This window comes from Scomber japonicus, chromosome 19 (assembly GCF_027409825.1).
Source record: "Scomber japonicus isolate fScoJap1 chromosome 19, fScoJap1.pri, whole genome shotgun sequence".
NCBI classification, from domain to species: Eukaryota; Metazoa; Chordata; class Actinopteri; order Scombriformes; family Scombridae; genus Scomber; species Scomber japonicus.
Genome location: NC_070596.1, coordinates 29,863,668 through 29,877,745, shown reverse-complemented (window position 1 = coordinate 29,877,745; position 14,078 = coordinate 29,863,668). Strand labels below are relative to the sequence as shown.

The following is a 14,078-nucleotide window of genomic DNA, read 5'->3' as shown; positions in this document are numbered from 1 at the left end:
CTCTGCGCTGCCCCCTGGTGGATGTATTGGTTAACATCCATACCAACGTAAAGGACGCATGGAAGTATGTGAGCAGTGACGGTAACATTGTTTGAAAAGGACGGAAACATTTTCGTACCTATGTTGAGCATAAATGGGCCTTTAGTTGATTGCCTCATGTGTTTCACCTGTCTTGTTTCCCTCGTCTGTGTCCTGTAAGTAATTACCCCATCATGTCTATATAGGTCTTTGTCTGAGTATGTGTTAGTGGTGTTTTGTCCTGTGGTTTGTACAGTGTAGTTTTTGCCAGTGTTGTCTGCGTTTTATTTATATATATATACAATGGAGAATTCACCAACTTCTCACTTGATTTCTAACCTCAGTAAACGTTTTCAAAATGTGTTTATGGTCTCAATCGCTAGTTTAAAGCCTTCTTCAATGCAGTATGATGTTCATTTGGGACATTTTGGCCTCCCTGATTTTATATGTGACGATAAAGCAGGGTATGCATTAGGGCGTGGCTACGTCCTGATTGACAGGTTGATTGCCCAATGTCCTCGAGATCCAGCTCTCGCAACCATAGCAACCTCCCCGCTCCGCCCATGGCCCCGCCTCATGCCCATATAAGTAGAATCTGTGTTTTTATTTTTCCCAGCATGCACCTGAAATTCGAAACTATTGGCTTCCGAGCAGCAGTCCACAAACACAATGGGTGACGTCCATTTCTTTTTATACAGTCTTATGATCACATCTGAGGTATGAGAATGGAGACACCCCTAGCAACCACCTTAGCAACAAAGGTTCCGGAATGAATGGCCGTTGCTAACGAAGCGTTCAGAGCAGGTTGGAAGGCCACATGGAAACACCTTAGCAACCACCTTAGCAACCAAGGTTCCGGAATGGATGATGTCAGCGAGGTAGAAAGAAACATCATAAACGTAAACAAAGCATTCAGAGCAGGTTGAAGCCCTGACCTTTGACCTACAGGGAGCATTTCTACATATGTTCACCTCAAATTTTGGGAACTGTGACCGCGTTCAACAACCCAGCATAAGAACACGATATATAAATGACAAAAATACAACTTTTTCTTTTCTTTTCCACCCATTTTTCTTGCCACATAACTGAGCCGCCTCCTCCTTTTTTAAATCTCAAAACTCTAGCTTGATGTTTCAGCTTTTGCAAAACGATGATGTGAGGTGCTCAGTTGCTCCCTTATAGTTGCATTTGCCAGATATCACCTAATGTTCCCGTCAGGTAAATGAAAACATGGCTCATTTTAGCCTTTTACACTAACACTGACATTTCTTTGGTGATGGTAGTCTCTGTATGAAAGGATAAAAGGCTGGGAATGTGCAGCATGTTACAGTATGAATGATGATGTTTGATTTCTCAGTGAAGTCTTGTAGTTGTGTGTATTTGTGTGTGTGTGTGTGTGTGTGTGTGTGTGTGTGTGTGTGTGTGTGTGTGTGTTTCACCCTTTCAGCGCCTGCTCTCCGAACCAATCGCCTTTATTCAGAGTCTTCACCATCACCGGCTCCTCGTTGGCTGAGTTCTGCTGAGAGACTTTCACCTGTGAGGACCAAAGATCACAATCTCTATTTCTGCCGGGTATGAAGAAAATAAATAAAAATATCAGATGTACAGCTCAGCTTCTCCCCTCAGTCAACACCGAATATGATTAAAAATGCTTTAAATACTTTGGACGACTGGAGGCACAAAAGCTTTAGAGACTCTGTTAGGAATGAAATTAACCCTTTACATACTGATCATATTCTCTCCTCACAGTTTGTTCTCCTCATAAAAAGTGTTTATATTAAATGTTGAAGCACAGATGTGTTTATAGAAAGCATCAATAGTCGATCTGACTGTTGATTAAATGTGTGATTAAACCCAGAGAGCAGAGAGAGTGTATTATATTTAGCTTTTACACTAAATGAGCTTTTCCATTAGTCACTACTGCACTTATTTTAATGTTGTATTTTATTTTATACCTAGTATTTACTCAATTTTTAAGCCACTTTTATTATGGGCTATTTTTTTTATTATTTTATTATTATTACTATTTTTATTTTCCACCTTTATATTACATTAATGTTTCTTTTCTTTTTTTAACACAGTTTTATGCTCCTTGGTGTAGGCCATTTATTTAGTTGTAAAGCACTTTGAGCTGCATTTATTGTATGAAAAGTGCTATAAATATATACATAAAGTTATTATTGTATCATAAACTAAACATTTGAGGTCACATCTTTGATTTTGGGGAACACTGATTGACATTTTTCCTCATTTTCTAACATTTTTCAGCCTAAGTGTCTAATTGATTCAACAGATCAGTCAATAATTGTAATAATAGCTAGACGCAGCCCTTACATATCTACTCTGTTAATCACTGATATTTTAACTTATTTCTTTTCATGATGGTTTTACCTAAATTTAAACATCGTTCCATCACCTGCTGACGTAGCTCCACTTCTATAAATACGCACGTGAAAATGTGAGAGATCGTTAAAGCCGAGGAAGCGTCTGACTTCTCAGCTCTGTTATCACTGTTCTCCTCTCTCTGCTAACATTTCTCCTCTTTTACACCTCCTTAATAAAGACTTTCATCCTTCTTCTTCACCTGGCCTTCACTGATGATGAAGAATGTGTCTCCGGTGGCGCCCTGACGGATAATGTAATCACCGTCGCTGTAATGAGTCTGAGAGAGAGAGAGAGAGGACAGAGAATACCTCAGATTACTAAACATAGATCTCTCTAAGCATTTGTATTCGTCACATAGAAGGAAACAGATGGCAGAAACAGATATCAGCATCATCATCATCATCATCATCATCATCACCTCCTCTAAAACATCAGCCAGCTTACTGAGAACGTCCTCGGTTAGCGTCTGAAAGGAGGGAACGCTGCGAGGAGGAGAAGGAGAGAGGAGAGAGGAGAGGTGTCAAACTCACTTTCATTCAAAGGCCACATACAGAGCAATTTGATCTGATGTGGGCCGGATCATTAAAAAGATGGAAGGAAGGATGGAAGGAAGGAAATAAGGAAGGTAGGGAGGAAGGACAGGTGGAAGAAAGGGCAGAAGGAAGGAAGGACAGATGGAAGAAAGGAAGGAACAAAGAAAGGAAATAAGGAAGGTAGGGAGGAAGGACAGATGGAAGGAAGAAGGGAAGGAAGAAAAAACAGACAAAAAGATGGAAGGAAGGAAGGAAAGACAGATAGTCAAGGATGGACGGCCAGACGGAAGGAAGGAAAGAAGGAAGAACAGAAGGAAGAAAGGGACGAAGGACAGAAGGAAGAAAGGAAGGAAGGAACTAAGAAAAGAAATAAGGAAGGTAGAGAGGAAGGACAGATGGGAGGAAGGAACAAAGAAAGGAAATAAGGAAGGTAGGGAGGAAGGGTAGATGGAAGGAAGGAAAAGAACACAGGAAGGAAAGTGAGCTGTATCGCACCCCTCGGCGGGCCGGTGCTGGCCCACGGGCCGCATGTTTGACCCCCCTGGTTCAGAGTCATTCTTCCAGGCTGTAATGTTTGTTACCTGCGCAGGAAGTCTGTGTACTGGGAGTGTTTGATGAGACCAGTTCTCATCATGATGGTCTGGAAACCCTGTCGATCGATGGCCCAGAGCTTGATGTCAGTCAGAGCTGCAGACGGACAGTAAAACACAAGCTTTAATGTAGGTTTATAATATTTTATAATGTTTTAAAAGATGCTGAACATGTTTTTGAAAACACATAATCTCATTTTCATTCAAGGGCCACATACAGACCCATTTGATCTCATGTGGGCCAGATCATTAAAGAGATGGAAGGAAGGAAGAAAGGCAGGAAGAAAGGAAGAAAGAAAAGAGAGACAAAAATATGGAAGGAAGAAGGGAAGGAAGAAAGGGAGGAAGGACAGATGGAAGAAAGGACAGAAGGAAGAAAGGAAGGAAGGACAGATGGAAGGAAGGACAGAATGAAGAAAGGAAATAAGGAAGGTAGGGAGGAAGGACAAATGGAAAGAAGGAAGGAAGAAGACAAGGAAGAAAAGACAGACAAAAAGATGGAGGGAAGGAAGGAAGGAAGGAAGGAAGAAGGGAAGGAAGAAAGGGAGGAAGGACAGATGGAAGAAGGGACAGAAGGGAGAAAGGAAGGAAGAAGGGAAGGAAGAAAGGGAGGAAGGACAGATGGAAGAAGGGACAGAAGGGAGAAAGGAAGGAAGGACAGATGGAAGGAATGAAGAAAGGAAATAAGGAAGGTAGGGAGGAAGGACGGAAGGAAGGAAGGAAGGACAGATGGAAGGAAGAGAAGAGAAGACAAGAAGGAAGGAAAAGAAGACAGGGAGGAATAAAGGTAGGAAGGACAGATGGAAGGAAGGAAGGAAGGGAGGAAGGACAGATGGAAGGAAGAGAAGACAGGAAGGGAGGAAGGGAGGAAGAAAGGTAGGAAGGACAGACAGAAGGAAGGAAAAGAGGAAGAAGGAAACTGGGCCGGAGTGGACCTTTCAGCGGGCCAGTTCTGGCCCACGGGCCGCATATTTGACACCCCTGCCATAAAGTATCACAGCTAAATGTTAAAACAAAAACATGTTTATTTTATCCACAGAAAAACTAAATTATATGAACTGTTTCCATAGCAACGTCTGGCAACTCTCAGCAAGAAAGTGAATAAACATATATTTCCACAAAAAATGTCAAAATATTACTTTAAATTTAACTTTAGTAAAAACTCTCAGAAATGGAAATCAAATGAAATCTCTTTTATTTCCTGGCCAACAGTCGCTGAGCTTCAGATGGAGATAATACAGCGTCTCACTCGTCTCTGTGAGTATGAACTGAGATCTCTTTGATGATGTGCTGGAGGGAAGCCTACACACACACACTCTGATAAAACTGCTCACGGCACATCTGACAAAAACTTGTTTACAACACTTCTCTTCTTGGCTCTGTGTGGTTTCATAAAAAAAAAAAAAAAAAAAAATCCATCCAGCCATTTATCTTTAAAGTTCTCTGAGCTCATCTTTCCTCCTCTCTGCCGCTTTCAATCAGTGTCCTTGTGGAGTTCAGAGTCATTCAAGTAAGTGATAGAGAAAGAGAGGAGGCTCATTTATAAGCACAAACAACATTTTCCATCTCAAATCTGAGCGATTAAAAAAAAAACTCCAGGAGAAAAATGAATGTGTGAGGAGAAAGTGGAGGGAGGATTGTTGTGGTGACTATCCTGAATAACAATGAGCCACTCAGCTGGGTGTTGTGGGTGAAGACCTGTTTTTTTCACACTTCACTTTGTAATTTAATGTTTCCCAGTTGCACCTGTGCCCATAAAGCTCTCACCTGCCAAATATAAACATGAACACTCGGACATAAATACTGGCTCCTACATCCAGAGAAAGAAATCAATGTTCCTCTGGAGCCGTGAAGGAAGAACTCAGATCCTCTACTGCAGTAAGAGTACCAATACAGCAATGTAAAAATACTGCAGTAAAAGTACTGCAGTATTATAGTGATGTAGTATGCAGTATTACAGTAAAAGTACTGCAGTATTATAGTGATGTAGTATGCAGTATTATGAGTGATGTAGTATGCAGTATTACAGTAAAAGTACTGCAGTATTATAGTGATGTAGTATGCAGTATTACAGTAAAGGTACTGCAGTATTATAGTGATGTAGTATGCAGTATTACAGTTAAAGTACTGCAGTATTATAGTGATGTAGTATGCAGTATTACAGTAAAAGTACTGCAGCCGAGTTAGCAGATGAGTTAGCCGCCGAGTTAGCCGCCGAGCTAGCAGCCGAATTAGCAGCCGAGTTAGCCGCCGAGCTAACAGCGGAGTTAGCCGCTGAGCTAGCAACCGAGTTAGCCGCGATCGGGGAACATAGGACCCGGGGAACATAGGTACGCTCCCATATACAGTTAGCTAGTTTATACTACTTTATATACAGTTAGCTAGTTTACACTACTTTATATACAGTTAGCTAGTTTATACTACTTTATATACAGTTAGCTAGTTTACACTACTTTATATACAGTTAGCTAGTTTATACTACTTTATATACAGTTAGCTAGTTTACACTACTTTATATACAGTTAGCTAGTTTATACTACTTTATATACAGTTAGCTAGTTTACACTACTTTATATACAGTTAGCTAGTTTATACTACTTTATATACAGTTAGCTAGTTTATACTACTTTATATACAGTTAGCTAGTTTACACTACTTTATATACAGTTAGCTAGTTTATACTACTTTATATACAGTTAGCTAGTTTACACTACTTTATATACAGTTAGCTAGTTTACACTACTTTATATACAGTTAGCTAGTTTATACTACTTTATATACAGTTAGCTAGTTTACACTACTTTATATACAGTTAGCTAGTTTACACTACTTTATATACAGTTAGCTAGTTTATACTACTTTATATACAGTTAGCTAGTTTACACTACTTTATATACAGTTAGCTAGTTTATACTACTTTATATACAGTTAGCTAGTTTACACTACTTTATATACAGTTAGCTAGTTTATACTACTTTATATACAGTTAGCTAGTTTAGTCCAGTGGTTCCCAACCTAGGGGTGGGGCCCCTCCAAAGGGTCAGCAGATAAATGTGAGGGCTGCTGAAATGATTAATGGGAGAGGAAAGAAGAAGTTTTCAGTTTTGGGACTTTTTCTCTAATCTTTGATTTTTGCTGAAATATTGGATCATTTGAACATTTATTGAAATGAAAGCATGTGAGAAGTTTAGAGGGAAGAATCAGTATTTGGTGGAGCTGTTAACAACTCATAGACATCTGAAATGTGAGCCGACTACACACTGCTTTTTGGTTTCATCTTTAACAATGTGTTGTATTTTAAAAGCTTGTTAGAAGTGTGTAACACTACATCAGAGTGCTGTTGGTCGTATAGCTAAAGTGTTTATGATGTCTACGTTTAAATATATCATTAAAAGGCAGTTTTATGCTTTGCAACTCTGCTAAAATGTGAGCAATGTGTAGAAAGCTTCTCCAGAGCCAATTAAGTTTCCAGAGGCTGAGTAGCTCTCTGCATGAAAGGGTCAGTGATCATCATGTGTTAAACTGATGGAGTGCCCTCTCTAAACTGTTAAGTGAACCCCCGACTGTGCAACGAGCACCATGAACAGCACTTCAGGCTTCAGGATTCAGTGTGGATGAAGAGGTGTGTGGCTTTACAGAGGAAGATAATGAAAACAGTGGAGGAGGAGGAGGAGGAGGAGGAGGAGGAGGAGGAGGAGGAGGAAGAGGAGGAGGAAGAGGAGGAGGGGAGAGAGAGAACAGAATGAGTTTTAGGAGTTATGGGTAATCATGATGGATGCAGGAAGCCATGATGCCGCCTAGCAACATGGATGAAGACAGTCAATGAAATAGAAAAGATAAAGATGGTGAAATACTGTGAACTGATTCTCACTCTGAAGTTACAAGATGTTAGACTGTGTGTGTGTGTGTGTGTGTGTGTACTTGTATTGCTGTCGTTCTGAGGACATAGTGTGAAACCATCTTCGTGAGGACATTTCTGCATTGTGAGGACATTTTGGCCAGCCTTCCTAACTTCAAAGGGATGATTTTGGTCCTGACTTCAGATCCCTTCTCATCTGTGACTGAACTGTATTTAAACTTGGTTTATCTCCCAGAGGCTGGAAAAAGAAACAAAGCATCAGAGCTACAGCTGGCTCCAGTTGACTGCAAAGACCCTCCACCAGGATGAATAATACATAGAAATAATAATACTGTTTCTGCTTGTATGCACATCGCCAGCTCTATATTAATATTCTGGGTCTCTACTGGAATATCTTTACATATCGTTCCAGTTAAAACTCCTTATTTATCTTCTACTGGTCCTTTATGCAGCCGCTCAGTTCAGCCTCTGTCTGTTAAGAGGCCGTTTTAGCTCCTGTCTCTTTAAGACTCCTGAGATATGAGAGTGGAAACACCTTAGCAACCGCCTTAGCAACCTGCTTAGCAACCAAGATTCCGGAATGGATGATCGTTTGTGGGCATGTGCGGACAACATGTGATGTCATCTTGAGGAGAAAGTAACTTAGAGCTGCATTCTATCAAAAGGCCACCAGGGGGCGACCGTCTCTATACAAGTCAATGGAGAATTCACCAACTTCTCACTTGATTTCTAACCTCAGTAAACGTTTTCAAAATGTGTTTATGGTCTCAATCGCTAGTTTAAAGCCTTCTTCAATGCAGTATGATGTTCATTTGGGACATTTTGGCCTCCCTGATTTTATATGTGACGATAAAGCAGGGTATGCATTAGGGCGTGGCAACGTCCTGATTGACAGGTTGATTGGCCAATGTCCTCGAGATCCAGCCCTCGTAACCATAGCAACCTCCCCGCTCCGCCCATGGCCCCGCCTCATGCCCATATAAGTAGAATCCGTGTTTTTATGTTTCCCAGCATGCACCTGAAATTTTCAAGATGGCGCTGCCTAGATTCGAAACTATTGGCTTCCGAGCAGCAGTCCACAAACCAATGGGTGACGTCACGGATGTTACGTCCATTTCTTTTATACAGTCTGTGGTAGAAAATCTATCTATCGTCATATATGACAAAAACAGCAGATGGTCACATTTGGGAAGCTGGAAACAGAAAGAGTTGATCATTTTTGATCAAGTTTCAGTTTTATTCAGTCAGATTTTGAGAGGCTTCCTGACACAGAGACTCGTCTTTTTAAAAGCAGTGAGTGAAAAATGCATCTTTGTGTATGTGTGTGTGCGTGTGCGTGTGTGTGTGTGTGTGTGTGTGTGTGTGTGTGTGTGTGTGTGTGTGTGTGTGTGTGTGTGTGTGTGTGTGTGTGTGTGTGTATTTGGATGATCTAAGCCGAAGTGAGCTGCACTTTTACAAAGCTGTGACTTTATTAGTCAGAAGTGGAAAAATGAGACAGAGCGGGGACGATGTTTGTGTTTGACCCTGATAACAGTTCCCATTAACAGCACCACTAAAGAACCAGAGTGGAAGCTTTACGTGGCACCACTAAAGAACCAGAGTGGAAGCTTTACGTGGCACCATTAAAGAACCAGAGTGGAAGCTTTACGTGGCTCTAACGGCAGAAATGGAATATAATGTTAATAATCATGTTTTAACCCTGGTGTCGTCCTCCCAGGTCAAATTGACCCTGTCCGTTTTGACTGTTCCTTCTTTCAACCCTCCCTTCCTTCCTTCTTTCCTTCTTCCTTCCCTCCTTCTCTCTTTCTTTCCTCCCTCTTTTCCTTCCTTCCCTCCGTCCTTCCTTCCTTCCTCCTTTCCTTTCCTCCCTTCCTTCCTTCTTTCCTTCCTCCTTCTCTCTTTCTTTCCTCCCTCCCTCCATTCCTTCCTCCCTCCTTTCCTTCCTTCCCTCCTTCTCTCTTTCTTTCCTCCCTCCTTTCCTTCCTCCCTCCTTTACTTCCCTCCTTCCCTTCCTTCTGCCTTCCTTCCTTCCCTCCTTCCTCCTTTCCTTCCTCCCTCCTTTCCTTCCTCCCTCCTTTCCTTCCTTCCCTCCTTCTCTCTTTCTTTCCTCCCTCCTTTCCTTCCTCCCTCCTTTACTTCCCTCCTTCCCTTCCTTCTGCCTTCCTTCCTTCCCTCCTTCCTTCTTCCTCCCTCCCTTCCTTCCTTGACTCAAGGACAACAGGAGGGTTAATTAGTGTTTAATCACCTGAAAATAAGAATGATTGTGTTAGGACCAGCTCTGTGTGTGTGTGTGTGTGTGTGTGTGTGTGTGTGTGTGTGTGTGTGTGTGTGTGTGTGTGTGTGTGTGTGTGTGTGTGTGTGTGTACTGAGTGTGTGTGTGTACTGTGTGTGTGTGTGTGTGTGTGTGTGTGTGTGTGTGTGTGTGTGTGTGTGTGTGTGTGTACTGAGTGTGTGTGTGTACTGTGTGTGTGTGTGTGTGTGTGTGTGTGTGTGTGTGTGTGTGTGTGTGTACTGAGTGTGTGTGTGTACTGTGTGTGTGTGTGTGTGTGTGTGTGTGTGTGTGTGTGTGTGTGTACCTGTTACAGTCGCTGTGCGGGTGCAGTTGTACAGGATGGCCAGTTCTCCAAACACTTTCCCCGGACCGATGGTGCACAGTTTGTTTCCTTGTTTCGTCACCTCGACCATCCCCTCTGTGAAGACACGAGGAAACAGTTAAAGCTCAGGTAGAAGAACAATGTTTAGATCTTTTACTTAAAGTCGATTTTCAGGAGCCAAATGAACATGAAGTGTGTTTTTCTTGCTGTAATGATTCCTCCTGTTCATACTGAGCATTAGATCCTTCATCATGTTAACAGGAAGTGATGGAGGACTAAACCCACAGTCCTCCTTCTGTGGAAACATGGATTTAAAAGTTGATCTGAAGCTAATATGAAGCTTCAGCGTCTGAATGAAAGAAAGAAAGAAAGAAAGAGGATGAAGATGAGGAAAGAAGGAAGAAAGAACAAGAAAGGAAGGAAGAAAAAGGAAGAGGAAGATGAGGAAAGAAAGAAGAAGACGATGGAGGAGGAAAAAAGAAAGAAGAGAAAGAAAAAGGAGGAAGATAAAAAAGAAAGAAAAAGAAAGAAAGAGGAGGAAGAAAGTACAAAAAGGAGGAAAAAAGAAGAAAGAGGAGGAAGATGAGCAAAAGTAAAAAGGAGGAGGAAGAAAGAGGGGAAGGAAGGAAAGAAAGAAAGAAAGGAGGAAAGGAGGAAAGCAAGAAGGAAGGAAAGGAGGGAGGGAGGTATGAAGAAGGAAAGAAAGAAAGGAGGTAGGAAGGAAAGAAGGAGGGAAGGAAGGAAGGAAGGAAGGAAGGAAGGAAGGGAAACACTAAGAGGGAATCTGATGCTAAACAGACAGTAAATGTGTCAGATATCACTGATATGACTAACTCACACTGTTACCATAGTAACTATAATAACTATAGTAACTCACACTGTTACCATAGTAACTATAATAACTATAGTAACTCACACTGATGAAGCTCAATAGAAGCTGATCAGAGACTTTAACCCTCCTGTTGTCCTCGAATCAAGGAAGGAAAGGAAAGGAAAGGAAAGAAAGGAAAGGAAAGGAAAGGAAAGGAAAGGGAAGAAGGAAGGAAAGGAGGAAGGGAGGGAGGAAGAAGGAAGGAAGGAAGGAGGGAGGGAGAAAGGAGGGAAGGAGGGAAAGAAAGAAGGGTGGGAGGGAGGGAGGAAGGAAGGAAGGAAGGAAGGAAGGAAGGAAGGAAGGAAGAAAAGGAGGGAAGATGAGAGGAAGGGAAGGAGGGAGGAAGGAAAGGAAAGGAAAGGAACGAAGGAACGGAGGAAGGAAGAAGGAAGGAAGGAAAGAAGGAAGGAAAGGAAGCTGAATAGAAGCTGATCAGAGACTTTAATAAATGCATCACTTTACACTGAAAGCACATTTGAAGGAGATCTGTTAACAGTCAGTATGAACAGGAGGAATAATTACACACATGTTTATTACTCACTGCTCATATGGAAACCTGACTGCTGGTTTAAAACTGTGAACTTGTCCTTTAAGTAAAACTAGCAGTACCACAGAGTAATATGACAGTACACATCTCTCTTTAAGGTTTATGGATGTATGATCAGTGTTTAAATGTGTGTGTGTGTAACCTTTACTGTACAGTATAAAGAGAGTCTTTATGGCTTGGTGTTAGTTTGGGGTGAGAGAGACAGAAGGTGACAGCAGGAGTCTCACACCACGAGCGTGAGAATCATCAACCCTGGATGTGCTAAGTGGAGCAGCAGAGTGACGGGAATGTATATGAAGTTTGGCAGAAACAAGACGGAAAGTCAGGAAATCATCAAAGTGAGTCGGATTCATGCATCTATAAAGGGTCAATGATGGTTTTATTTAGTGTCCATGAGGTTTAGTTTAAATTTAAAAGTTAAAATGTGAAAATAAACGTATGAATAACTTCACACATTCTTTTTTTGTGGACCCAGCATCAAATTTCTGCTTTTAATCCATTTAGAGAGAATATATTAGAGGATTATGGTAAAAATGTCTAAGTGGTGTAACCATAAAAACTTTGTACCAAATAATTCAACTTGCTTAAAAACAGTAAATAGTCAATAAAACACCTTCCTTCCTTCCTTCCTTCCTTCCTTCCTACCTAACACCATATCAACTAGTTTGGCATGATCTTCCATCCTTCCTTCCTTCCGTCCTTCCTTCCTTACTTCCTACCTACCTAACACCATATCAACTAGTTTGGCATGATCTTACATCCTTCCTTCCTTCCTTCCTTCCTTCCTTCCTTCCTACCTAACACCATATCAACTAGTTTGGCATGATCTTACATCCTTCCTTCCTTCCTTCCTTCCTTCCTACCTAACACCATATCAACTAGTTTGGCATGATCTTACATCCTTCCTTCCTTCCTTCCTTCCTACCTAACACCATATCAACTAGTGTGGCATGATCTTACATTATAACTTTTATATTAAATAAAGCTAATGGAATACTATTGTTCTAAATATTACATTTAATCTGGTAACCATGGAGACCAGGAACCTGACTGCTTGCTTTCTTTCTTTCTTTCCTTCCTTCCTTCCCTCCTCCCTCCCTTCCTTCCTTCCTTCCTTCTTTCCTTCCTTCCTTCCCTCCTTCCTGCTTCCTTCCTTCCTTTCTTCCTTATCTTTCTCCCTTTTCTCCTTTATCTTTCTTCCTGCCTTCCTTCCTCCTTCCTTCCCTCCTTCCTAACTTCCTTCCTTCCCTCCTTCCCTTCCTTCCTTTCTCCTCTTTCTCCTTTATCTTTCTTTCTCTCTAGGTGGATAAAATATTTAATATTGATAATTCTTTTGTGGTTACACCATTTGACATTTTCAGGAGCATTCAGTCTTACTTTTGGTAAAAAATGGTGCAAATGTCATTTAAATGATATAAAACCAACAAAAATACTAAATGTACATTTTAACCTTCCTGTCGTCCTCCCGGGTCAAATTGACCCCATCTCATTTGACTGTTCCTTCTTTCCTTCCTTCCTTCCTTCCTTCCTTCTTTGCTTCCTCCCTTCCTTCCTTCCTCCCTCTCTCCCTGCTACCGTCCATACTTCGTTCCTTCCTTCCTTCTTCTGTCCTTCTTTCCTTCCTCCCTTCCTTCCTTCCTCCCTCCCTGCTACCGTCCATACTTCGTTCCTTCCTTCCTTCCTTCCTTCCTTCCTTCTTCTGTCCTTCTTTCCTTCCTCCCTTCCTTTCATCCTCCCTGCTACCGTCCTTTCATCCTCCCTGCTACCGTCCATACTTCCTTCTTTCCTTCCTCTTTCTTCCTCCCTTCCATCCTTCCTTCCTCCTTTCCTTCCTTCTTCCAACAAAAATACTAAATGTACATTTTAACAAACCTGATGCTGCTTTTAAAACTAGTTTTTTTTTAAACATATGTCTTAATTGCTCATCTTGCCAACCCTTACATTACAATTCATCCTGAGAAAAGACAGTCTGAAGCAAAGTTGTGGACTAATTAACTGTCAACGCAGCCCAAAGAGCCAAAACTACTATCATGACTAAAAACATGCACAGATGGAGCGAGAGAACAAAGTGAAATTAAATCCTAAACAAAAAAAAAGCTTCAAGGAAAGAGACGATTTCAAAAGAGTTGATGACTGAGCTTCTGTTAAGAGCTTAACCCTTTACAGGACACTCATTGAAAGGAAGGGAGGAAGGAAGGAAGGAAGGATGGATGGATGGAAGGAAGGAAGGATGGATGGAAGGAAGGAAGGAAGGAAGGGAAGGAAAGGAAGGAAGGACGGAGGAAGGAAGGAAGGTAGGGGGGAGGAAAGAAAGAGAGAAGGAGGGAGGGAGGAAGGGAAGAAAGAAGGAAGGAAGGAAGAAGAAAGGGGGATGGAGGAAGGAAAGAAGGAAGGGAGGAGAGAAGGAGGGAGGGAGGAAGGACAGATGGAAGGAAGGAAAGGAAGGAAGGAAGGACGGAGGAAGGAAAGAAGGAAGGGAGGAGAGAAGGAGGGAGGGAGGAAGGACAGATGGAAGGAAGGAAAGGAAGGAAGGACGGAGGAAATAAGGAACGAGGGAGGGAGAAAGGAAAAGAGGAAGGGAAGAAAGAAGGCAGGAAGGAAGGAAAGGAAGGAAGGAAGGAAGGAAAGAAGGAAAGAAGGAAGGAAGGTAGGAAGGATATTTTGGGATATTTACATAAGTT

General features: G+C 41.7%; 1 protein-coding gene across 1 annotated transcript in view; it reads right to left on the bottom strand.

Annotated features, from left to right (window-relative positions):
• Nucleotides 1–1,453: 1,453 nt before the first annotated feature.
• Nucleotides 1,454–14,078, bottom strand: part of LOC128379921 (cGMP-dependent protein kinase 1-like) — a 26,244-nt gene continuing 13,619 nt past the window's right edge. The window contains exons 7-11 of the mRNA XM_053339560.1: nt 9,962–10,075; nt 3,518–3,623; nt 2,822–2,885; nt 2,603–2,680; nt 1,454–1,552 (exon numbers count right to left, since the gene is read on the bottom strand). Coding sequence (XP_053195535.1) covers nt 1,454–1,552; nt 2,603–2,680; nt 2,822–2,885; nt 3,518–3,623; nt 9,962–10,075 — 461 coding nt within the window. The remainder of the gene's footprint in view (nt 1,553–2,602; nt 2,681–2,821; nt 2,886–3,517; nt 3,624–9,961; nt 10,076–14,078) is intronic.